The 23,464-nt window shown below is 32.8% G+C and overlaps 3 protein-coding genes across 3 annotated transcripts; 2 read left to right on the top strand and 1 right to left on the bottom strand.

The window, feature by feature from the left end:
* Nucleotides 1–3,318: 3,318 nt before the first annotated feature.
* Nucleotides 3,319–7,233, top strand: LOC110700615 (11S globulin seed storage protein 2-like). The gene is made up of 3 exons (XM_021878174.1): nucleotides 3,319–3,671; nucleotides 5,962–6,682; nucleotides 6,871–7,233. Exons 1-3 carry the CDS (start codon nucleotides 3,602–3,604, stop codon nucleotides 7,019–7,021), a joined length of 942 nt encoding a protein of 313 aa, XP_021733866.1. The 5' UTR covers nucleotides 3,319–3,601; the 3' UTR covers nucleotides 7,022–7,233.
* A 587-nt stretch (nucleotides 7,234–7,820) lies between these two features.
* Nucleotides 7,821–16,163, bottom strand: LOC110700739 (UDP-glycosyltransferase 86A1-like; the record flags this gene model as incomplete). Its single annotated transcript, XM_021878342.1, has 3 exons — nucleotides 7,821–8,707; nucleotides 9,262–9,755; nucleotides 16,048–16,163. Coding segments are annotated over 3 exons (1,497 nt in total), but the record flags the coding sequence as incomplete, so codon positions are not given.
* A 3,972-nt stretch (nucleotides 16,164–20,135) lies between these two features.
* LOC110700614 (thioredoxin-like 1-2, chloroplastic) lies at nucleotides 20,136–21,980 on the top strand. The gene is made up of 4 exons (XM_021878173.1): nucleotides 20,136–20,711; nucleotides 20,886–21,068; nucleotides 21,207–21,371; nucleotides 21,487–21,980. The coding sequence occupies exons 1-4, from the start codon at nucleotides 20,490–20,492 to the stop codon at nucleotides 21,724–21,726; spliced, it is 810 nt and encodes a 269-aa protein (XP_021733865.1). The 5' UTR covers nucleotides 20,136–20,489; the 3' UTR covers nucleotides 21,727–21,980.
* Nucleotides 21,981–23,464: the final 1,484 nt, after the last annotated feature.

Genomic DNA, 23,464 nt, shown 5'->3' with positions numbered 1-23,464 from the left:
ACCCAATACGAGTCAGCTCACTAGTGTTAAGAAAAATGATGACCAATTTTATGTATCAATAATGATTACTCCCTCCGTCCCCTTTTGATAGTCACTTTTAGTAGAAAATCACGGGAATTAATAAACATAAATAAAATGTAGCAAAAGTATATTGAAAAAGTAAATTTACATTGGGTATGCAAAAAAAAGTGGAGAAAAAAAGTAATTAAAGTACGTGGGAAAGTAAAATTTGCACAAATATTTTTTCAAATGGGAGAGAATTTTGGTAAAAAAAAATATATTAATGGTACTTGAAAAAAAACAAATGTGACTAACATTTTGGGTCACCAAAAATGACATAAATGATTATCAAAAGGGGACGAAGGGACTATATTTTTTGAAGGAGGCTAAATTTATTTATAAAATTTTAATATAACAAAATAACATGACATGTCACAACATATCTAGTCTAACGAGTGTCACAATATATCTAGTCTAACAAAAAATGGCATAAATGACTATCAAAAGTGGGCTAGTGTCAAGGGGTCTCCGTAGATATATTTGATTAAATGAGTCAATCGACACGACACAACATATCTAGCAGGGGCGGAACTATGTAGGTGCATGGTGAGTCACGTGACTCACCAACAAAAAAATTGATTTTTTTTTTTTAAAAAAAAAAATATCAAAGAGACCTCCTATTATAGATAGGCGGTCTCTTTTCTGCTATTGCTGCCTAACACTGTCAGATTTTTTTAAATAACAAAGAGACCGGTTATTTAGATAACATGTCTCTTTTCTGCTAACATTGTATATGAATATTTGTTGCGCTGCTTTTTTCATTAAAGAGACCTGTTATATTTAATAACAGGTCTCTTAAGTTATCTCACTATTTTTTTTTTTTTTTTGTGTACTCCGTATAATTTTTTAATAATTCTTGTACAATAAAGTTAATTTAATGTAATAATTTTATAGTACTATTTGTTTGTAACATGTTATTTATTTGGAGTACGTACTTTCGACTTGTAAGATTGAATTTTTAAGTACTATTGTAGTATGGATTTTTATGTCCTATTTTTGGATTGAAATCATTTTGGTGAAATATATTTTTTATATATACATATATATAATTTTTGGATTGAAACAAGTGATCAGTTATTGATGGTGACTCACGAGTTCGAAAATCCTGGATCCGCCACTGATATCTAGTCTAACGAGTGTTATATCTCCTACAAACATTTCGTTTATATCTATATCTATACTTTATATCTATACTTTATATCTATCTATACTTAGTATATAAAAATACAAACACAAGTTACTCATATGCCACATCTCACACGCAAATCACTACAAATTACTCATATGCCACATGTTACCTCTCTTAATATTAAGATGTTCAAGTCTTTATGCATTCAACAACTTACAAATTAAAGTAAAAAAAAATAAAGTGTTTCATTTTCCACTATAATGAAGTAAAGTTTCAGTCTTTTCATCTCCCAAACTTAAAATAAAGTATGTAGTACATATTCATTCTCATATTCGGTCTTTAATTAGTGCATATTACATAAACATATAAAATATAATTATTTTTTTTAAGGACGGGGTGAGAATTTATCCCAAAATCTCCTTGAATCGGGAGGGAAGCTCTAACTACTTGAACTATCCCTCACTCTGATATAAAGTACAATAAAATAATCTAATCAAAATTTTAACCAACTGTGCCTCTCTTGTTACAATGCTTAGAAGCAGACAGACCTTGGATATCCACATCTACTGGATTTGGAAGGATATTATTAAAATTGGAAGCTCCTTCCAACATTGCATCATCCTCAAGGTTGACAGAGTAGACGTTGACCACCCCCACCGTATAACTAACCAGTATCGGGCTATCTTAAACAACTTTTCTAATTCTATTGGCTTTGATGTATTTTAGCTTGGTTTTACTTTCTTTTTTCTTTCTTTCTGTTGTTGTCAAAAAAAAAAAAAAAAAAATCTAAGTATAACCCGTGTATCATATGGGTCAAAAGGCTAGTTAAAATATAAATAAAAACACCATACTACACATTAACACTGAATCATTGATAACAACATGATTAAATATTTAAATGCACATATATAGTACCCCTCAATAATTAAAAATAGAAAAGAACGATCCAGGCCAAATTATAAATGTATACAGTAAAACTGGAGGTATGGATCGAAGTATCCTCAAGCTCCAATAATGTCATAATGGTTTATCTAATGTCATAAATTCGTTCCGTTAGGCAAAGATATTAGTGAGTTGTTATTGTCATTAATGGCGTGGGTAAGTAGGTTTGAAAAAAAAAAAAAAATAGTTGGGTTAAGGATTTTTTTTTTTTTTTTTTTTTTTGTTTGTTTAATTTGTGCATGGCTTCGATCTCTATCGATTCTCTTCTAACCCAAAATTCTATTATAAGAGTTTGGTAGAAAATAGAATAACTTTTATCAATGCTTGCCAGAAATTCGATAACACCAACCGAACATGAAAATAACATATTAATGTTAAGGGTTTTGCGTCATCTTAACGAAAAGATTAAGGGCATGTTCTTTTACGTTGAAATTCAGTTCAGTTCAGTTCAGTTCAGCTCATTTCAGTTCAGCTCTTAATTTCCTTCTCTTATAAAATAATCATTTCAGATCAATTCAGTTCAGCTCAGCTCAGTTCAGTTCAATTCAATTCAGTTCAGCTCAGCTCAGCTCAGTTCAGTTCAGCTCAATTCAGTTCAGTTCAGTTCAGCTGAGTTCAGCCAATGAGAACAGGCCCTAAGTTGATGGTTGAACTGTTGAAGCCTATAATTGGTTTATATACTCTAGCTATCAGACACATCTATACTATATATTAAAATGCGTTCCTAAAGAAGTTAATATGTCACGTGGCGCTCTCCTCAAGGCGTTTCAAATGAAGTTTAGGTGCCACGTGGCATGGTTCTTACAAGATTTGAACTCACAACCTCAAGTTTAAATTTACAACGTGTTAGCCGCTAAATTAAGCTATTACCATATTACATGTCATTCAATAAAAATAAAATATTAATAAAGATTTTTGTCATGGAAATAATGCAATAACTCTGGGCATCGCCCAGGCCTAACACTAGTTTATTTAATTAAATTGGTCGACACAACATGACACACACAATCATTAAATGGGTTGTGTTAGTGTTAAGGTTTTCCAACTTGTTTAACTTCTATCACGTAAACGTACCCAACATGACACACTTGCCAACTCTTGTTAAACTAATTTATTGCCATGTATATTAAGTTTGACTGTATCAATTATTTTTAATCATAAAATGATTGAATCACCCATGACACCAAGTCCCCTTATACATACATGGCTATAAGATTTCCACTATATATATGGGCTTACAAATAGAGATACCATATCAATATACGTTTTTCATATATTTTTTTTTAAAAAAAAAAGAAAAAAGTTAAATCCTTTTTGTTTTTCATTCAAATATGGAAAATATGAGTTTGGTGCCATTAGAGTTACCCCAAAAGCTCACCGATGGAGAAGGGGGAAGCTACTACGCATGGAACGACGTCGTATTCCCCTTTCTAGGTGCAGGGCAGGTTAGTGGTGGCTTGCTTATGAATTATGATGAAGCCTCGTGGGTTTGCTTTCCCTCATTATTCTGATTGTAGTAAGATTGGTTATGTTCTTCAAGGTAACAATTTTATTTAATCACTCTCTTCATTCTTTTACCTACTTCTATATTATATTTTTATGATTATATTCTATATTTTTTTTTCATTTGAATGTATCATTCTTTTTTTTTTCTTTTTTTTTTTTTTGAGTAAGAATGTATCATTCTATTAACTACTTCTATATTTTGTTTTTCTTTTTTCTATTATTATTATTATTATTATTATTATTATTATTATTATTTTGTTAAATTAATGCCTCGCTCATTTAATTTAGAAAATATTATATATTAAAGTTTATACATATTATTATTAATAAATTCATATAAGATAATTTTAAGAAAAATAAATTCAAATAATGGCAATATAGAGTTGTAGAACTAAAGATTTGCATTTCCAACTATATTGAATAAGATAAGTTCATATAAGTAAAAATTTGGTAAAAAAATTATAGCCTAATAACTCTTTTTTTACACATCAAATTATAATTGTATATCAGAAGTTTTTCAGTGCAGCAGATCACATGGTACGATAGGGGTTACTTGTAGGGTGTTATTTGTATTCTGAGCTTATTTGTATGGGTTACTTATAGGGTGTTACTTGTATTCTGCCATATAGATTACTTGTATATTAGGGTTACTTGTATGGGTTATTTGTAGGTGTTATTTGTATTCTGAGTAACTTTTACAAGTAACCCAAGACCAAAATCCCATACCAAATCAGTAACACCCTATAAGTAACCCCTGACCAAAACCAGTAACACTCATACAAGTAACCCCAGAAATGCCAGAATACAAGTAACACCTATAAGTAACCCCAGAAATGTCAGAATACAAGTAATACCTATAAGTAACCCCTGATAAAACCGGTAACACCCTAACCCTTGCCGCATACAAAAATTTGTGATTGTATATACGTTTTAGCCAAATTATCACCGCTAATATAATTGTATATAATTGTAAAAAAAATAACAAATAAATAAATAAAATTATCACCGCTAGCAAAGTCATAGCAACATTAATTTAGCGGTCTAGTATACCACCCAATGCACATGCTAAATCCAAATGGTCGGATCATCCTGTTCCGATTTTGTTGAGACGTTTATTTTTTATTATTATTATTATTTTTTATTTTTTATTTTTTATTTTTTTATTTTATTTTGACGGGGATTTTGTTGAGACGTTATTGAAGAGGATTCATGCATTAAATTAAAAGCGTAGTGTAAAAATTAAACCATCCAATCTTACGGAGTATTAATTAGTTTGGGGTACTAATTAAGAAAGTGGTACCAGAATTTAAATCCGTACTACTCCGTAATTAAGAAAGTGGTGCCAGAATTCTAAAAATTTAAGGAACATTTTTCTTGGTTGGTAAAGAGAAAGACTCTATTGGGTTACTCTGTAGAACATCTCATAAATTAACCTGATAATTACATCAATTGTCCCCACAATAAAGGTCTGTACAAATTTAAGGAATGGACTTACGAATAACATTATAAGTCATTTGCCTCGTTTAATTAGGTTTTATTATTGAAAAAAAATTACTTTAATAATCTCAAGTTTGAGATATTCACTTTAAATAATCCAAACTTTTGATTACAATCTGAATTACTTAATAGGGTTCGTTTGACATCGCTGTGGTTTTCTGTTTTTTGGTATTTTTTTTCCAAAATCATATGATATATGTAATATAATGAATAAAAAATTAGTCAAATTTATTAAGAACATGATAATTTTGAAAACTGACAACAGAAAAGTGGAAACACCTTTTTTCTTGTTTCCTGTTTTTGTTTTTTTTTTCCCGTTTTTTGTTTTTTTTTTCCTGTTTTTGGTTTTTTGTTTTCAAAAAAATCTAAAAACTGAAAATAAAAAACGATGCCAAACAAGCCCTTAGATATACTTTTTCCTCCCATAGTCTCAATCGGTTATCGAGGGGTCAATGACCTGTTGTAACAAGTAGCCATAACACATAATTGGTAATTAATAATTGCGACATCACAGTGATCATCACACGTAGAATTGGAAGAAAATTTTTTTAATGTGAGAATGATTATGAAAAGTAGTAGGATGAGAAAAGTAGATTTCTTTTACAAAAATAAATCACAAAAATTTTAAAAATTAGGGTTTCAGTACATTTTTGTTTTCCGGTTAGAATGAAACTCCAATCGGAGAGCCCACATTTATACTATTAGAGGAATAAAATCAACATTTCCCGAACAATCATGGAAACATGAGACAGTCTCATCTAGTGTACTCTATTTTAGATAGTACTCTAGAAAATATATTGATCGATGTGATCCATTATGTTGCACAGGTTCAAATGGGGTAGCTGGTATAATGTACCCCGAATCTAAGGAAGAGAAGGTAGTCAAGCTCGAAAAAGGAGACACAATAGTCGTCCCAAAAGGTGTTGTTTCGTGGTGGTTCAACGCCGGAAATGATGAACTCAACATCATATACTTAGGTGAAACACATAACGCTATCAACCCGGGTAACTTCACTTACGGCCTACTAGCCGGAGCCATCGGAATTTTAAAGGGCTTCTCGAACAAAACTATAGCCAAAGCTTATGACATTAACGACGAACAAGTGAATGAACTAGTTGGTTCCCAAAAAGAAGCTTTGATCTTGAAGCTTGAACAAGGGTTAACCATGCCTAAACCATCCAACTATGATTTGACTATTGAATTCGACGAGGTTAAACCCGATTTTCAAGTTAAAAATGGGGGATCGATAAGATTTTTGACAAGTGAAAAGCAATCTACACTTGAAGGAATTAAGATTTGTGGTAGGCTTTTGAAGCTTGATCCAAATGCAATGTTTGGACCGATTTACTATGCACAAGAATCAGGGGTTGAGCTAAGTTATGTTACTAAAGGAAGTGGTTGGGTTCAAATTGTGGGATTAAATGGACAAATTGCATTGGACACCAAATTAGAGGTTGGTCAGTTGTTTGCTGTCCCAAAGTTTCATGTGATCGCAGTTGGTGCTGGTGATGAAGGAATCGAATGTTTCTCTATTGTGACAACTTCCAAGTAAGATAAACAGAACTTATTTGTGAATTGAACTTATTTTTGAATTGGACTTATTTTTCTTGAACTGAACTTATCAAAACTAATTTTAACTTTATTGAACTTATCTTAACATATTAGACCTGAAATAAGTGAAAATAAGGTGAACATATCACTGCGTAACTATATATTTGTGGTTGTTGATGATGCAGGCCTAGACTCGCTCAAATAGCCGGAAACATGTCATTTTGGAAAACCATGTCTCCTCAAGTACTACAAGCTTCTCTCAATGTTACTCCCAAGTTTTGCGAATTGTTCATGGACAAGATTGAGAACACAACCATCATTATGCCACCAAATTGAGAGTTTTATTGAGGATGAACCCTCCATGAGTAATTGATTATGTTATGAATATGACTTGTATGAGAATTATCTAAATAAACTATCAATATAATTAGTATGATATATGGGGCTATGGGCTTGCTTCTCCTAATAAGGTTCTTAATTAATTAGGAATGATGCAGCAGGATATAATCTAATAAATAATATCATCATCATCATTTGTTTTTTGTTAATGTTGAAGGAATAAGCTACATGATCAATTTTATTTATGTTATGTTTTAATTTTTCTATTCAATTGTTTAATGGAGTACTAATATTATTAACTTGACCTAGTAAAAGAGAGAAAAGAAGAGATAATGCAATTGATTGATGACTTATTTCTTAAAAGTTAGGTTCATGTAATGATTAAATTTCCAAGAACATGGGAAGTTGCTTTTTATGTATATAGGCAATTTGCCAATTTGGTATTTACAAGGGTATAATTTAGGGCATAAGTTTTGCGTTTTTGTGATAGTTAAATAAATAAACAAGGGAGGTTAAATCAAAATACTACTAATAGGGTATTTTGAAGCTAAGGATGGTAAATCCTATCAGTAATTCACACTAAATTTTACCATCATCGATACGTGATATATTCAAAACAACATTTCTTATCGACTGTTAAAGGAAAAATATATGTAAACCATTAGAGAAAACATACATAGGAAAAGTTATATTTAACAGAAAACAAAAGAAAAACAACTTGTAACAACAATAGATCAAAATCCTATCATTAAAATATGAAAAAGTTACATATCCAACAATTTCATCATTTACTTAACTAAATCAATTGTTCAATAAATAGATCTATATTTTTGCTTGAAGATCCCTCATCTTCTAATGCATTTCCTAATATTTTCCTTACAACATCAATATTTTCCCTCAATTCATCTCCATTTTCTTTACTCATAAATCTCTTAATTTGTGATGCAATCTCCATCCTTTTCAATGGTTGTCCATTGCCAAAATTAATCCCAACTTTCCAATCATCAACCACTAATTTTCGATTAGTAAATTGATCAGTAAATATTGGAAAACACAACATCGGAATTTTATACCATACACTTTCCAACACAGAATTCCAACCACAATGTGTTAGGAACCCACCAATGGCCGGATGGGATAAAACCGCGATTTGATTGGTCCAAGGAACAACAATCCCACGGCCACGAACAACTTCCTCGAATCCAACGGGCAATAGATGATCAGCCTCGTGAAGCACCGTACGTGGGCGAAGCACCCAAACAAAATCAACATTGCTTTCAATAAGACCATAAGCAATTTCCGTAACATCATCTTTTGAGAAATTAGCTAGGCTACCAAATGACACGTACAAAATTGAACCATTAGGCATAGACCCTAGCCATTCTAAGCAACTGGACTCGGTCCAGAGACTTGTTGGCACGGCTTTATCCGGTGACACGGGTGGAAAAATTGGGCCAATCGCGTAAAAAGGCATGAGAGCTTGTAGGGCTGAGATAGTGTCCGACTCGAGCTCTTGCACGGTGTTACATAGCACATAATCCGCTTTTCTAACATCTTGGTATGCCTGAAAAATTAGCTTATGCATGTTTGTTGAGACGTCTTTGTCTTGAAGATATGACATTAGGTCATGTTGTTTAATTGATTGTACACCTGGTATGTAATCAATTGGATCTTTCCGAGTATCTAGTTGTCATTAATAGCAAGGAAAAATTGAAATATCAGTATATGTGGTAGTAGTAGTAGTTAGTCCTATTCTCAATTTTTGGTAACATTTGAAATTAGAAGAATATGTCATTGTTACAATGGCCATTCTAGAGAGTAGAAACCACATAGGCACATGGTAAGGGCGTATGCTAGTTTAAGACGAGTAATACTTCTCATGACTGCTTTATAGTAAAGAATTTGACAAAGTAATCACACTAATACGGAGTAGGAAACAATGTTCTTTTACAAAACGCACGCTAATAAAATACTTGATTGTTAAGCATGTTTAGCTAGGAGTAGTCTTATAGTGCAATGTGTGCACATGAGTGGGGACACAATGCATCGAAAAAGCTTATATAATATGAGGACAGTTATTGGTTCTTGATGCATATTTCGTGATAATATATTCCACCTAATTTGGGTTTGGATTGTTAAATAATCCGAAAAATTATCCTTAAAAAAACAATCATGTAAAAATTGCATAAAAATTAAGCAATGGATCTATATAATTAGATAGAGATAGAAAGGATTACCAGAGCAATCAAGGTGGCCATGCAGCTTAAGTAGATGAACATGATGATAAAGATTGAAAACCAAAGCAGGCTCAGTCCAAAACGAAGCCAACCGAAGCCCAAACTTCTTAGCAATCTTAGAGGCCCAAGGATAAAATGTATCAATAATTAACACATCAACTTTAGGGTTTGACTTTAACACTACCTCCTCAATTTCCTTCTCTACTTGGTCAAACATGCCACCACTCATGTACCACTCTAGGTACTCGTCCAACTTGCCCGTCCTATCAAACTTCAAGGGCAGCCCATCGGAAAACACCCGATATCGAATGTCAACCCCATTGGGCCCTTGTTTTTCTTGAGAAAATATATCGATATGGGTGTCTATATAGGGATGGGCTCGAGTTAAATCTTGGTGAAGGAACTCAAAGGTTAAGAAAGTGATGGTGAAGTTTTTTGATGAAGCAAGTTTGAGTGACAAATTGACTGCTGGATTTATGTGACCTTGTAGTGGTTGTTATGGGACATTTTGTACAACTGTTGACCGATATTGACATTCAAGACCAAGATATACAAGACCATGTCAAGATATTTAGTAGTGGTCCCTAAAGTCAAGGAGAAATAATAGGTCAACAAGAATAAGTACTCAAGGTTGTTACGATGTATGTACTCCCTAATGAAGTCCAGTTCTTCGAAAGACCAAGTAAAGATGTCAACCGCCACCTCCTACTTTCAAGGAGTTCACCCCTACTATCCTCCAACCACCTTTCAAATGCCTTATAAATAGAGAAGTCTTACTCTCATTAAACCCACTCCATTTCCACGTACAATACTTCCACTATGCAATCCCATTTCTCCATAATTTGCCCCACTTATCTACGATTAACCTCAAATACTTCTACTTCAGGCATCCTTAGCCTTCCTCACAATGCCACAAATCAACCGTAGCCATTATGATGAACAAAACAAGTTATTCACCTTCTGCCACATAGATATTCCACAATGTATAATAAGCTTAAGCCTCCCCATGACAACCCATTGCTTTCCTCACAGCAAGTATGCCACCTAGACCTTCCACCACCAAAAGTATAGCAAAGCTACTATATTTAAATCCTCAAAGCACGACTACAATACAAGCTAGTTTCTACAAATGTGTCAGTTACCCTTTTGCTATGCTATTAAAGCAATGTGTTTCGTATATTTATATTTATCTACGTCGTAGTTTGTACACATAAAATACATCTTGTATTTGTAATCATTGGCTATATGCCCGTATTATAGTGGATTGGTGGCCTCATTGCCACCCGCGGTTTTTACCCACCTTCATTGGGGTTTTCCGCGTCACCATATCGTGCCTCCCCTCTCTTTCTTTATTTCTTCCGTCATTTATTTTCCGCATCCAACATTCCTTATTTTAATTTAGTTGATCCGTAGCCCGTATCCCACATCAAATCCTACTTGACGAAATTTAGCATAAACAATTTGGCGCCCACCGTGGGGCTACAACTAGATTGAAATATCAACCCTACAAAAGTTCCTTTCCAAACACATTCAAACACATTCCCATCATCAAGATTTATCTAATCCCGTAAAGTGACTTTATAAGAACTATGTTCGTGGTCCCGACGACGAGAAGTGGTGATCGACGCCAACTTAACTCAATATGCTGCGACAAGGACGATTATCTTTGATAGCCTTAAAAGTTTTGGTAATATTCCTCCTTGTGGTTTAATTTAACTAACTATTTTTGCGTCATCTTTAAGCTATGACAGACTATATCATCACCATCAAAGTAAACGTCACACCCTAAAGGGAAGGACGTCGTGGAAACCATTGCTTTAAGTCATGGGTCTCATGATGCCATAAAAATTCAGGATTTGTCGTCATTCACAATATTATTTTTTGTTTAACTAACATTATTTTTAGGCTATGTTGTCGCTAAATAAAACAGTATTAAAGTTTCGACGGACTTCAATTCCGACGACATCAGTCAGCTTCGACGACAACAGTTAGTTCCGACGACGACAGTCAGCTTCGACGACGACAACCAGTGTCGACGACGACGTCAATTAGTCTCGACGGCGCCAGTTAGTAACGTCGTCAACAACCTAATATCATCAGTAAGTGACGACAACATTAAGACAAATGTAGCTTTAAACGACGATGCAAGTAAGCTTTTGCCTAAATGCAAAATTCAGATTTATTACTAAAGACTATTCGATTCTAAAAATAATTTCATTGACTTTTATTTATAACTCATGACATTAGCTTATGTAGCGCTTAGATTTTTATATTTTATCATGACTAATTTATGTCGTACCAAGCGTATTTTTAGATAAAGTAAGGTTACAGGTGGAGATTTATAACGTTAATTGATTGTAACATCGGAGTATTGTCGTCGACAACAACAAGTTGACGGTAACATTATATTTTGTGGCTAACTTCATTCCATATTGTTTGCATTTTTTTCATGAATTTGCCACTAGGGGGCAAGATAATATGGTCTGATTATCAATATAATGCTTTGATTAAATTTTGTTATTTGATCCCTGATGCTTCGATACATCACGCTTTGGCTATTATGATTATTTTTCCTTAGTTTTTGACGCTTTGATCATTATACTTTGATTAACTGTCGATGCTTTGATAATGGTTCATTCTTAATGTAATTATGAATGTTTAACGCTTTATCGAATACATATGGTGGATAATGTTATTTGTTATCATTTCATGAATAATTAACAAACGAGTTGGTATGTATGAGAATGCTCTTGTAGATAATTCACCAATCTAGAATATGACATTGGGGGCTAAGCCTGACTTAATCTTCCCGAGTGATCCAACATTGGGGGCTTGATTTAAATGACATCAATTCTTATCAAGGTAACTTTCTATAATTTAAAATGTATGTCGACTTCCATCAATCTTGTAACAAACCATGGTAATCACCAACACTATTGAGGTACACCACATTATCGCTTTTAGTTTTTACATTTACATTGTCATGATCATGCTCTTTAATTTGTTGCCTAGCTTGAAGTATTTATTTATGTTTCCATTGATCATCTTCATTAACGTATTATTAATTTGATTCCCTAATTAGCATTGTCATTGACATGATTCTACCGCCTTAAAGTTTTACTTGTTATGTCTATCATCTTTGTTGACGTAGTAATACACATAGTTAATTTATGTTTTCGTTATTTAACCTATTTCTTATTCGTCATTGATTATTAGTAATCCTTGTGATGAAACATGTAGTTACATCTTGGTTTATGAATCAACGTCATGTGCAATATCTAAGTCTTTTTATGCATCATTTACAATTCATATTTTCAATTTATTTTTGACTTAATGCAAAAATCCGACATTAGTGTTTAGAGTGATGACGAACAGGTTACTTGACGCCAAGATTAAGCTTAACGATTTCAAAATTATGTATGAAAACATCATACACCTCGACGCCATGAAGATCATGACGTAAATAAAGATCATGACGACATGTGTGAATAGGGAACTTCAATGTCATGGAGATGATAACCAAGGGTCACACCAGCAAGTTGTAGCGACATTGACAAAGGATCGAAACATCAGATAATTATGATCAATGGTCATGACGACATGAAAGTAAACTCTAACCCACTTAAACACATTTAATTTGATCATCTTGTATGTTCTTTATCACTATTTTTTTATGTTTTCGACATATCTATGATATATGCTATTCTTAGAAATAGCGATTATTTTAACAAAATATTTTAAATGCGATAGCTCACAAACTAAGCCGTCAAAAGAATATGCATTGCTTTATCCTATATTTTGCAGAATTCAATGAACAACGGAATCAAAGGAAAAAAGTTCATGACCAAAGCTCCAAACAACGGTTACTCACAAAGGCGTCAGTTACACTGACATCCCCAAAAGGGATGAGGAAAACTGTCGCTCAAAAGAACATCGTAGCAAACGAATCCCGGGAAAAATAGACCTTAGCGTCAGACGCCAAACGCCCGGTACCTGAACTACCAGTTTAATCCTCAGTGTTCAGTGTCAGACGCCAGGGCGCAAGGGGTATTGGCGCGCAATGCAATGATGGCCATACAACGATAGTATAACTTTTTTAAAGTTATTCCTCAAAAGTACATCGAAAGGATTGGTCGTAACGATTGATCATATTGACAAACGAAACACTGCAATATGAGCAAGTCCTAAAGTACATATAGTGTCTTAAGTCTACAAAGTGTCATAAGCATGTAGAGTATCGTCAGTGTCGATAAAAAATCGTTTTAGAAAAACATTCTTTTATTTATTTGCATATCTTCAATATTTCATCTATGAAACATTTATTTTTTGTTCTCTAATTTAAATTGGTTTTGTCATGCATCGGTAACATAGACACATAATGTCCAATGTCGGTAGCTCTGGAACTACGTTAGAATTTACCCTCCGATACAAAGTCATGCAATGATTGTATTTGCTCACAAGTCTTTGTTCTCAACGATGTTACAAAAGTTATCACATACGATAAATATTTTGTACTTAAAACCTTTAAAGTGCAAGACAAAGTGATCGAACGTTATCTCCGTACAAAGAAAACGTTTGAAATGTTAATGGCCTTGACGCCTGAATTTATTATGACGAAAGCGCCACTTGGTTGTGACACCAAGTGTGAACACTAAATACATTCAACAAACTTAGTGTCGGACATCACAACAATGTTTTCCGATTGGCTTTAATGCCATAAAATGAGTTAACACATTAAGAAATCCCTTATTTATTGGATTCAAATTATATATATGGCCTCGTCGCCAGACACCATGTTGAAAAGAGTTTTTGTCGCCTAAATGGGCCGAGTTCGACACCGTAGGTCATAACAAAGAGCTAACGTATCATCGTGGTTATTGCTACAATGACAACGATTCAATTGCTCTACCCTCGGATTGAGCGACCCTAAAGCAACATCACTATCATCAACAGGTTTGGTTTAATTTAATGTCTTTTATATTAATGAATTATTATATTATCCTCTAACGACATGTTAATGCAGGATCAAAAGTAAGTATATTTATTGTCTTTCTATAATCATTATTCATATTTAAAGTAATTCTATCATCTAATTGTCCAAGTACTCAATCTATGTTACAACATTCGAGATTTGGCTTTATCGCCAGTGTACACAGACATCGTCTCTTTCTTCAACGGTCTTAGCACCCGAATCACCTATTTTGGCCTTGTCGCCAGTTCATTATTTGTTGATAATCTCCGACTAACGTCGCGACCATTATCACAACCAACGTTCAACATCGACAGAGTCATTCTGACGTCGACGACATCAAATTCTGTCCGTCGACGATCAACTTTCGTCCGCCGACGATATTAGCCTCCGTCCGTCGACGATATATATTACCCTCCGTCCATCGACGACATCAGCTTCCGTCCGTCGACGACATCGGCTTCCGTCCGTCGACGACACCGGCTTTCGTCCGTCGACGACCGCCTTCCGTCCGTTGACAACATCAACTTCCTTCCGTGGACGACCATCATTCATTCGTCGACGACCATCTTTCATCCGTCATCGACGACACTTGTTTCCAAAGTTGACACTAGCTTTCGACTCGACGAACAACGTCCAATTACATCATTGACATTGATATGGCAGCAACTTAAGCTTACATATGAACAAATTATGACCTCCAAAAAGACCAACGATGAAGGCATCAAGGGTCAAGACACAAAGGCAATGACACTAATATCGAAATGAAGACGGAGTCGAAATTAAAGTATGTATAATTTTCCTAGTTTCGCCGTGCTCCAACTAAGAAAATGGGGGCTATTGTTATAGGACATTTTGTACAACTGTTGACCGACATTGACATTCAAGACCAAGATATACAAGACCATGTCAAGATAGTTAGTAGTGGTCCCTAAAGTCAAGGAGAAATAATAGGTCAACAAGAATAAGTACTCAAGGTTGTTACGATGTATGTACTCCTTAATGAAGTCCAAGTTCTTCGAAAGACCAAGTAAAGATGTCAGCCGCCACCTCCTACTTTCAAGGAGTTCACCCCTACTATCCTCCAACCACCTTTCAAATGCCTTATAAATAGAGAAGCCTTACTCTCATTAAACCCACTCCATTTCCACGTACAATACTTCCACTATGCAATCCCATTTCTCCATAATTTGCCCCACTTATCTACGATTAACCTCAAATACTTCTACTTCAGGCATCCTTAGCCTTCCTCACAATGCCACAAATCAACCGTAGCCATTATGATGAACAAAACAAGTTATTCACCTTCTGCCACATAGATATTCCACAATGTATAATAAGCTTAAGCCTCCCCATGACAACCCATTGCTTTCCTCACAGCAAGTATGCCACCTAGACCTTCCACCACCAAAAGTATAGCAAAGCTACTATATTTAAATCCTCAAAGCACGACTACAATACAAGCTAGTTTCTACAAATGTGTCAGTTACCCTTTTGCTATGCTATTAAAGCAATGTGTTTCGTATATTTATATTTATATATATCTACGTCGTAGTTTGTACACATAAAATACATCTTGTATTTGTAATCATTGGCTATATGCCCGTATTATAGTGGATTGGTGGCCTCATTGCCACCCGCGGTTTTTACCCACCTTCATTGGGGTTTTCCGCGTCACCATATCGTGCCTCCCCTCTCTTTCTTTATTTCTTCCGTCATTTATTTTCCGCATCCAACATTCCTTATTTTAATTTAGTTGATCCGTAGCCCGTATCCACATCAAATCCTACTTGACGAAATTTAGCATAAACAGTGGTAAAGGGAGGATTATTGCATGATGTTTTTTAACATTAGAGTTTTTTTTCTTCCATAATTTTTTTTTTTGGAGTATTTTTGTGGCTGAAATTACAAGTGATGGAAGATATAAGATATGTTAGCAAATTTGAAGATATAGAAAGGATATTAGCCGTTCTATATTTTTTTTTTTTACTGTTTACTTTTTTTAGGGGAAAAGCTAAAAGTATCTTAATCATTGGCAATATAATATTATGATGAAAACATTAAAAAAAAGCTTAATTGTATTTGTTGCATTGCACTGTACTTGGGAAATGTCACTAACAGAGTAACAGTTAAGTAAGGTTCACGTGATCTCAGTTCTCAATACGTTTGGTTTGTTTGTCTTTTCTTACTCCTTCCTTCTTCACATAGATGTTTCATTCATCTTTTGCCATTGTTTTAGAACAATCAAAATACTACCTCCATTACATATTTTTTGCAACTTTAAGATATTATTTGTAAGATATAAAATATTCCAAAGTTACAAAATATATGAAGTAAAGGTATTAATACTTTTACGCAAAAAGAGGAGTAGCAAATAGAGTCCAAAGAGGGTATCTATATTATAATTGTAGAGTGGTTTTTCCAACTTTTAACCACAACACTCCAAAACCCAATCTCTCAATTCTCATTTACTCTTTTTTTTTTTTTTTTTTGCCCTATAAATAACTTCCACCTGTCTTTTTTTTTTTTAAAAAAAAACCCTCCAAAAAAAATTCCACTATTATTTTAAAAAACAATATCGCCACCATCAGTTCCACTATTATTTTAAAAAACAATATCGCCACCATAAGTTCCACTATTTTCCTTTTTAAAAATTCTTCTAATTGTTTATTTATATTTTTTTAAATCAGCTAACTACCTTATTATTAATTCAATAATCATCTTAAAAAATATATACATAATGTTTTTTGTGCGAAAACACTTTTTTTTTCCGACAAGCCAGCAGTGGCACTGGAATAACCCATTATAATATTGACGGAGTAACCCCCTATAACACAAAACGCACAACCCTTATAACACTGGCGAGATAACAACTATAACGTTGAACGAGTAACCCTTAAAATATTGACTGAATAATCCCTATAACATTGACAAAATAACTTCCATAATAGCTAGCTACACGATGTATTCAGCCCCATAAAAGAGCAAGTTACTATATCACAAACAACTTAACGTATTTAAAATATATTTTTGTTATAAGATCTTTGTAATATCTTTCTATAAAATATATATCCCGTGCATTTTGCACGAGTGATGGAGGAAATATTATCTAAACTGGTTGTCTAAACATATCTATTAATTAATCCCTTATCTAAACTTATTTTCTAATTTTGAGGGGAAAAAAAAGGGTGGAGGGTCAATTGACAAGGGCCATAGTCCAAAAAGAAGCCAATCAAGCCCAAACTTCTTAGCATTTTTATTGGCCCATGGGTAAAGAGTACTTTGTAGTTTGTATGACAATTAACATGCCAGTATGCCACAATAGGGATTTTACAAATTTTTGCCTACATCCTTTGGTAGGTAGCTATGTACACCCCTCTTTTCTTCATAATGACGTCATCTTATATTTTACGAATTCGAATCACATATAAAATATTCATTTTTGTATTATTAAATATCCAATCTCATTAATATGACCTACTTTATCCAAATTATATAATTTTGTTTTTAAACAATTTTTATTAAATTGCCTTATTGTTTAGTTGAGTTAATAGGCTTTGTTTGATATTATATCTTTCAATATAGAACACTAGTATTTCAAATTACATTATAATAAATTAATACACAATCACTGTACTTGTCCACCTTAAGAGTTAGGACTTGTTCTGATTTACTGAACTGAATTGAATTGTTTATGAGAGAAGAAAAACAGAAAATGAACTGAATTGAAGTGAAGTGAAGTGAACTGAAATTAAGCTGAAGAGTTTGATCAAACTCCAAAAGCAGTCCAGCAGATAACACATGATACAGGATGTCAAGCCCATTGGACCCATCATGGGCTAGAGGAAAGATTTTATCATGTGACTGATGACTCTATGCTCTTGTGATATGAACTCAAAGGTACCTAAGCTATACATCAAATTGGAGGGTTGAATCAAAAACAATTGGCGTATAAAACCATCTGGACTTAAAATCAAGGGGCGTTCACCATGCACGCATTTTAATACTGCTTTAGCAATTATGTACTTGCATCTTATCTTGCCAAATTCAAAGACTGATTTTATTACTTCATTATTTCATCTGTTCCTTCCAATTTCTATTCCTACTTCCTAGTGTGTTATATTCGTTGTATACTTCACTAATTTGTTGCTTATAAATGTCATACAGATAAGATAAGAAATGTAAAATTCCGATATTTCTTAGTCTAAGCAGTCTAATTATTAAGCTGGAGTACTAATTTTGCTATGTAATTCACTTACTTTGAAGTTGCCCATGATCACTTAATAGCAACTTCAATTAGCTTGTCATGCCTTGTAAGTTTTTAAACTAATTATCTTTCTAGTTATTTTGAGTCTAAATGGCTAGCTATTGGCTTAGTTTTTAAATTATTAATTTATAATTATCGTCTTAATTACTTTACTTTATCACTTTCTTTATGACAAGTTTTTTTCTAGCAAAATAACTTAATCAAACTAATTACATATTCTAGCTCCAATGGCCAAGCTAGTTTTTAACTATAACCGTTGGTCTAATAATTAGGCTCACTTAAATTAAGATGGGAATTTTACTCATAAATTATGAAATTGCTCACTTAACCCTAATTGTTTTATCTTTATTAATTTTGTATACCTCCCCCGGCCCAATAAATATTTCTTGAAAAGTCAATAACACATCGGCTAAAGATACAATAGTTTTTTTTTTTATTATTAAATTTTTTTTTTAATGAAAGTTAAAGATAGTATCTTTAGAATTAAAATTAACTAACATTGTAATTCATTTTTCATTTCATATGAACTTAGCCAACCAAAATGTTTGGAAAATGATTTAGACATACCAAAAAATTGATATTGGCACTTTCCACGCGAGAAAGACATTGAAATTTGTGCTTTCACAGTGAGGGTGCCAAAATTAATTTTGATGTGCTCATTTTCTAAATAAGTGACAAATCGATTTTATTATATTCTCAACCATACAAATACTAAAACGTATTTAGTGAAACGAGAGTGACAATCAAACCCTAAAGCACACATTAGTAGTTTAATACTTACCGGGTGATCACTACTTATGAGAGCCTCCACAAGAGGCCAGGATAGAATATTGTGATGTCGATTTAATTACTTAAATTCTTGCAAAATAGCCATATAATGTTTTATGGGGTGAAATAGGACACGTAAGTACATTATCAAGCAATCACCTTGCACTCTAGATTGTGATCGACACTAAAGTATAATTAGCCATCAAAGCTCTGTATCCTCATCTTATTTTAGTTCAAATCTTATTTTCACTTATTTTTTCAGAAAATAATTTGGGAATTTCTCAATAAGTCCCATTAAAATCTCTAAAAATTTATTAATAAGGGGTCAAGGTTCAATAGTCTAATAAAACTTGACTCACCTTACACTATTATATGTGGTTGAAAACAAATTTGAGTACTCTATAATAATCTTTTTTACCGATATTTTTGATAATCTCTAAAAGAATAAAAAATATAAATATTCGAAAACCGAAATAATAATACAAAATGATCCAAAAAAACCAAATCATTGGTGTACAATTTTTCTCAAGACACAAAAATTTGCATGATACACGAAATCTACATTCAACAGTACCTTAAAAAGAGGATCAGATAAAAAAGAAATGGATAGAATTAATCTACTCGTGTCCATTTTATCCAAACCCATTTTTATTTTTCGAAACTGACATCTATCCAAGTCAGCCACACGCACTTTTAGTCTTTCTATGCCATCAACTTTCTCATATAATTGCCAAAAACTCCTCAAATTAATAAAAACATCAACCTTATTTTAAAAAAAAAAAAAAATTATTTTTCCACATAATTTCTTACTCATAAATTAGTTGTCATCATTTATTATCATCATTCATATCCTCAATTATTATTTTTGAAATATTTTTTACCAAAAAAAAAAACTTGGATAAACCTATACTTATACCCACCAACTTTTGGACCCCTTCTTCATTCATCTTCACCCTCAAAGTTTCTCTCTTTTGCTTACTTTTACACTTTCTACCACAAAATTTGAATTCAATTTTTTTTTGCTACCTAATATCTTCTTATTTTTTCTGATCCTTGAAATTTGAAGGTTGAAAAAAAAGTCAAAAAATATTAAGAGAACTTTAATTTGTTCGATTCTAGCACTTTTTGATCCAAAAATTGAAGTGGGTGTAACTTTAAGAGACCACAAAACCCCATACAAAAATACCCATCTTTTGAATTTTCTTACTTTCTTCAAAAAAAAAAATGGCATCTTCTTCTTGTTCTTTGAAACCTGGAATCTCTGTTTCTGGGTTTATTGAAAAAACCATTGTTAAACCCAAAACCACTAAACAATTTCCTCAAAATTATGACTTTAAAACCACCCAACAACAATTTCCAGATTTGATCTGCCAATTTCTGGGACAATCCCTTGTTGTCTCAGATCAGAAGAATTTACCAATCTCAACTACCAAATTCTCTGTTAAGGTATTCATATTCCCCTGTTTTATTTTTATTTTTTTTATTTTTTATTTTTTGAAAGGATCCCCTGTTTTACATGAAGTTGTGAAATTTTTGTAATTTAAGATAATGGGTTTTTATTAATTTGAAATTAGGATTAATGGGTATTTTTTTTTTTAATTTCTGTGAATTAATTTTCAGGCACAAACATCATATTGTGTGAGCAAAGCAATGAGATGGTGGGAAAAGACATTGAAGCCTAATATGATAGAGATCCATTCAGCTCAACACCTTGTTGATGAACTTAAGAATGCTGCTGATAATCTTGTTATTGTTGATTTTTATTCTCCTGGTTGTGGTGGTTGCAAATCTCTTCACCCCAAGGTACTTTATTCATTTATACTCGTCAGACTACCTCCGTTTCTAAATGTTCTTTACATGACTGCTACTTTATGAACGGATAATTTATTTGCTTGATCTTGATTAAAAAATGTTAATTGTGTTTTGTTGATATTGTTACAGATTTGTCAGTTGGCTGAGTCAAACCCAGATGCAATTTTCCTGAAGGTCAATTATGAGGAGCTGAAACCAATGTGCCATGCTTTGAATATTCATGTTTTGCCCTTTTTTAGGTTTTACCGTGGGGCAGAAGGCCGTGTTTGTAGTTTCAGTTGTACAATATCAACAGTAAGTAATTTATTCAACCCTTATTAAATTGAATTAATTTAATTAATTGAGAGGTTGTTATTTTAATTGTTTTATGTTACTTTACTAATTAATTGCAAATGTTATTAATTTGCAGATTAAGAAGTTTAAAGATGCATTGGCAAAACACAATACAGAAAGAAGTTGTACCCTTGTAGAAGCAAAGGGGCTAGAGGAATCTGAGATGACTAAATTGGCATCAATGGGTCAATTATCTCTCGATTCGCGTGTACCGACTTTGATTAAGGATGGATTATTAGAAGAATTGATGTTAGAGAAGATGGATTTCTCTAATGCAAAGAATGTGACTGCAAATAATGCAATGTTGGTTAGCTGATTAGGGTTAACATGAAATGTTGTTAGCCTAAAGTTAATTTTCTTTAGGTTTAGATGTAAATATTTAATTTGGTGGGTTTAATACAAGGTTAAGGGGGGTTCTGGGTTTTTAAATTAATCCCTGTTAATTTTTAGATTGATTGAAATTATGTCATTTTAAAAAAAAATGTAATATGTGATCTGGATGAAATGGAAGAAAAAAAGAAAATCAGATCCAGAAGATCATACAGTATTTCAGATACCAGACTGTCTTTATCCCTAACCAACTCTTGGTTGATGATTGCTGCCATTTTATGATTTTTGGATAATGCATTTTCCATGCTTTTTTCCTTATCCCTTTTCAATGATGTACATCAGTTGAAGGGTCATCTAAAGCATGCAAAAGTTGGTGAAATAATAATAATAATAATAATAATAATAATAATAATAATAATAATGCGGAGTAATAAAAATTGGATATAAAACGTAACTACGTAATTTAAGTGAAGAAAGCACACCAAGATGACCAGAACTCCACGGCAAATGTCTTAAGAGAATAACAATGCCATTAAGATGATTTAGTCGCTCAAATTTGAATAATGCAAGGGTTAACAAGCTCAAGTCTGACTTAACTAACAAGGATTAAAATGATATGCCGAAATAAGTACTTTTAAGTTGTTTTTTTTTTGGTGTTTACAGAGTAACAAGGGCGGAGGTGAGAATCGATCTCAAGATCTCCTGAAATCGGGAGGAAAACATTAATCACTTGAGTTATCCCTCACTTTCAGTACTTTTAAGTTGTAAGTATGGTAGTTGCTATCTTGCTGATTATATATGGCACATTGGCACATGATGTACTATTAATGTAGACATATAGTGGCTGTTGCCCAGTAGATACTAGTGGCGTTTTCTTGAAAATTAAGTGATTTTCTCTTACCTCTTTCGAAAATCTTTAGTATAGATTTGAATACAACTATACAATAGAATAACATCAGTGTCCAAAGTAAGAGAATAGTATCATTGAAGATTTGAAGCACCTTCACAAACAAGTCGCAGTAGTAGATGGACAAAACTATTCTTCTAGGGTCTTATGACAGATTTGAAACACCTTCACAAACAATTGGCAGAAGATTTGAAGCACCTTCACAAACAAGATTGAATACTCTTCAATATATTTATTTATTTATTTTAAAATCTACTTCGTATATTTGAATAATCGATTTTATATTAACTAAACTTTCATAACACGGATAATTAAGATCGATGAACAAGATATATTTTAATTTGAAGAATTGTGCAAAAAGGTTATAAATATTGTTCTGTACTATTTATCTATTATTTCAACGGATATTAAAACAAATTTCCAATAAGTCATACTCGTATATTTTTCATTATCGTAGTAATGTTATTACATATCAAAATATATCTTTTTATTAAAGCAGTCACAAAACAAGCCTTAAAATTAAAGTCTATTTTTAGATATCGAGTTGTTGTTAATTGACCGCATGCATAGAAATAAAAGTGTGTAATTAATTGTTTATATCATCTTATGATGAACCCTTTACAAAAACTCTAAAATAGCCACCATTGTTGATAAGTATGCATCATAGGGTTTTAGAAAAGTAGGCACACTCATGGCTCAGGTAAGGACCCTCATGGTTCATAGTTCATACTATCCCTTTTCATATTATTTACATCGATTTAATATAAATTGTGAGTAAAAGTTGTTTAATCGTTGAAAATAATATGAAACGGAGCTA

This window comes from Chenopodium quinoa, unplaced genomic scaffold (genome assembly GCF_001683475.1).
Source record: "Chenopodium quinoa cultivar QQ74 unplaced genomic scaffold, ASM168347v1, whole genome shotgun sequence".
In the NCBI taxonomy this organism is placed as follows: Eukaryota; Viridiplantae; Streptophyta; class Magnoliopsida; order Caryophyllales; family Amaranthaceae; genus Chenopodium; species Chenopodium quinoa.
This window is presented reverse-complemented; position numbering and strand designations above follow the sequence as displayed.

Excerpts from the sequence above, each read along its gene's own strand:
- LOC110700615 (XM_021878174.1), top strand. The coding sequence starts at position 3,602 with ATGATGAAGCCTCGTGGGTTTGCTTTCCCTCATTATTCTGATTGTAGT. Across the intron at positions 3,672-5,961 it reads GATTGGTTATGTTCTTCAAG|GTTCAAATGGGGTAGCTGGT; the intron begins GTAACAATTTTA and ends TATGTTGCACAG. Across the intron at positions 6,683-6,870 it reads TCTATTGTGACAACTTCCAA|GCCTAGACTCGCTCAAATAG; the intron begins GTAAGATAAACA and ends TTGATGATGCAG.
- LOC110700614 (XM_021878173.1), top strand. The coding sequence starts at position 20,490 with ATGGCATCTTCTTCTTGTTCTTTGAAACCTGGAATCTCTGTTTCTGGG. Across the intron at positions 20,712-20,885 it reads CTACCAAATTCTCTGTTAAG|GCACAAACATCATATTGTGT; the intron begins GTATTCATATTC and ends ATTAATTTTCAG. Across the intron at positions 21,372-21,486 it reads TCAGTTGTACAATATCAACA|ATTAAGAAGTTTAAAGATGC; the intron begins GTAAGTAATTTA and ends ATTAATTTGCAG.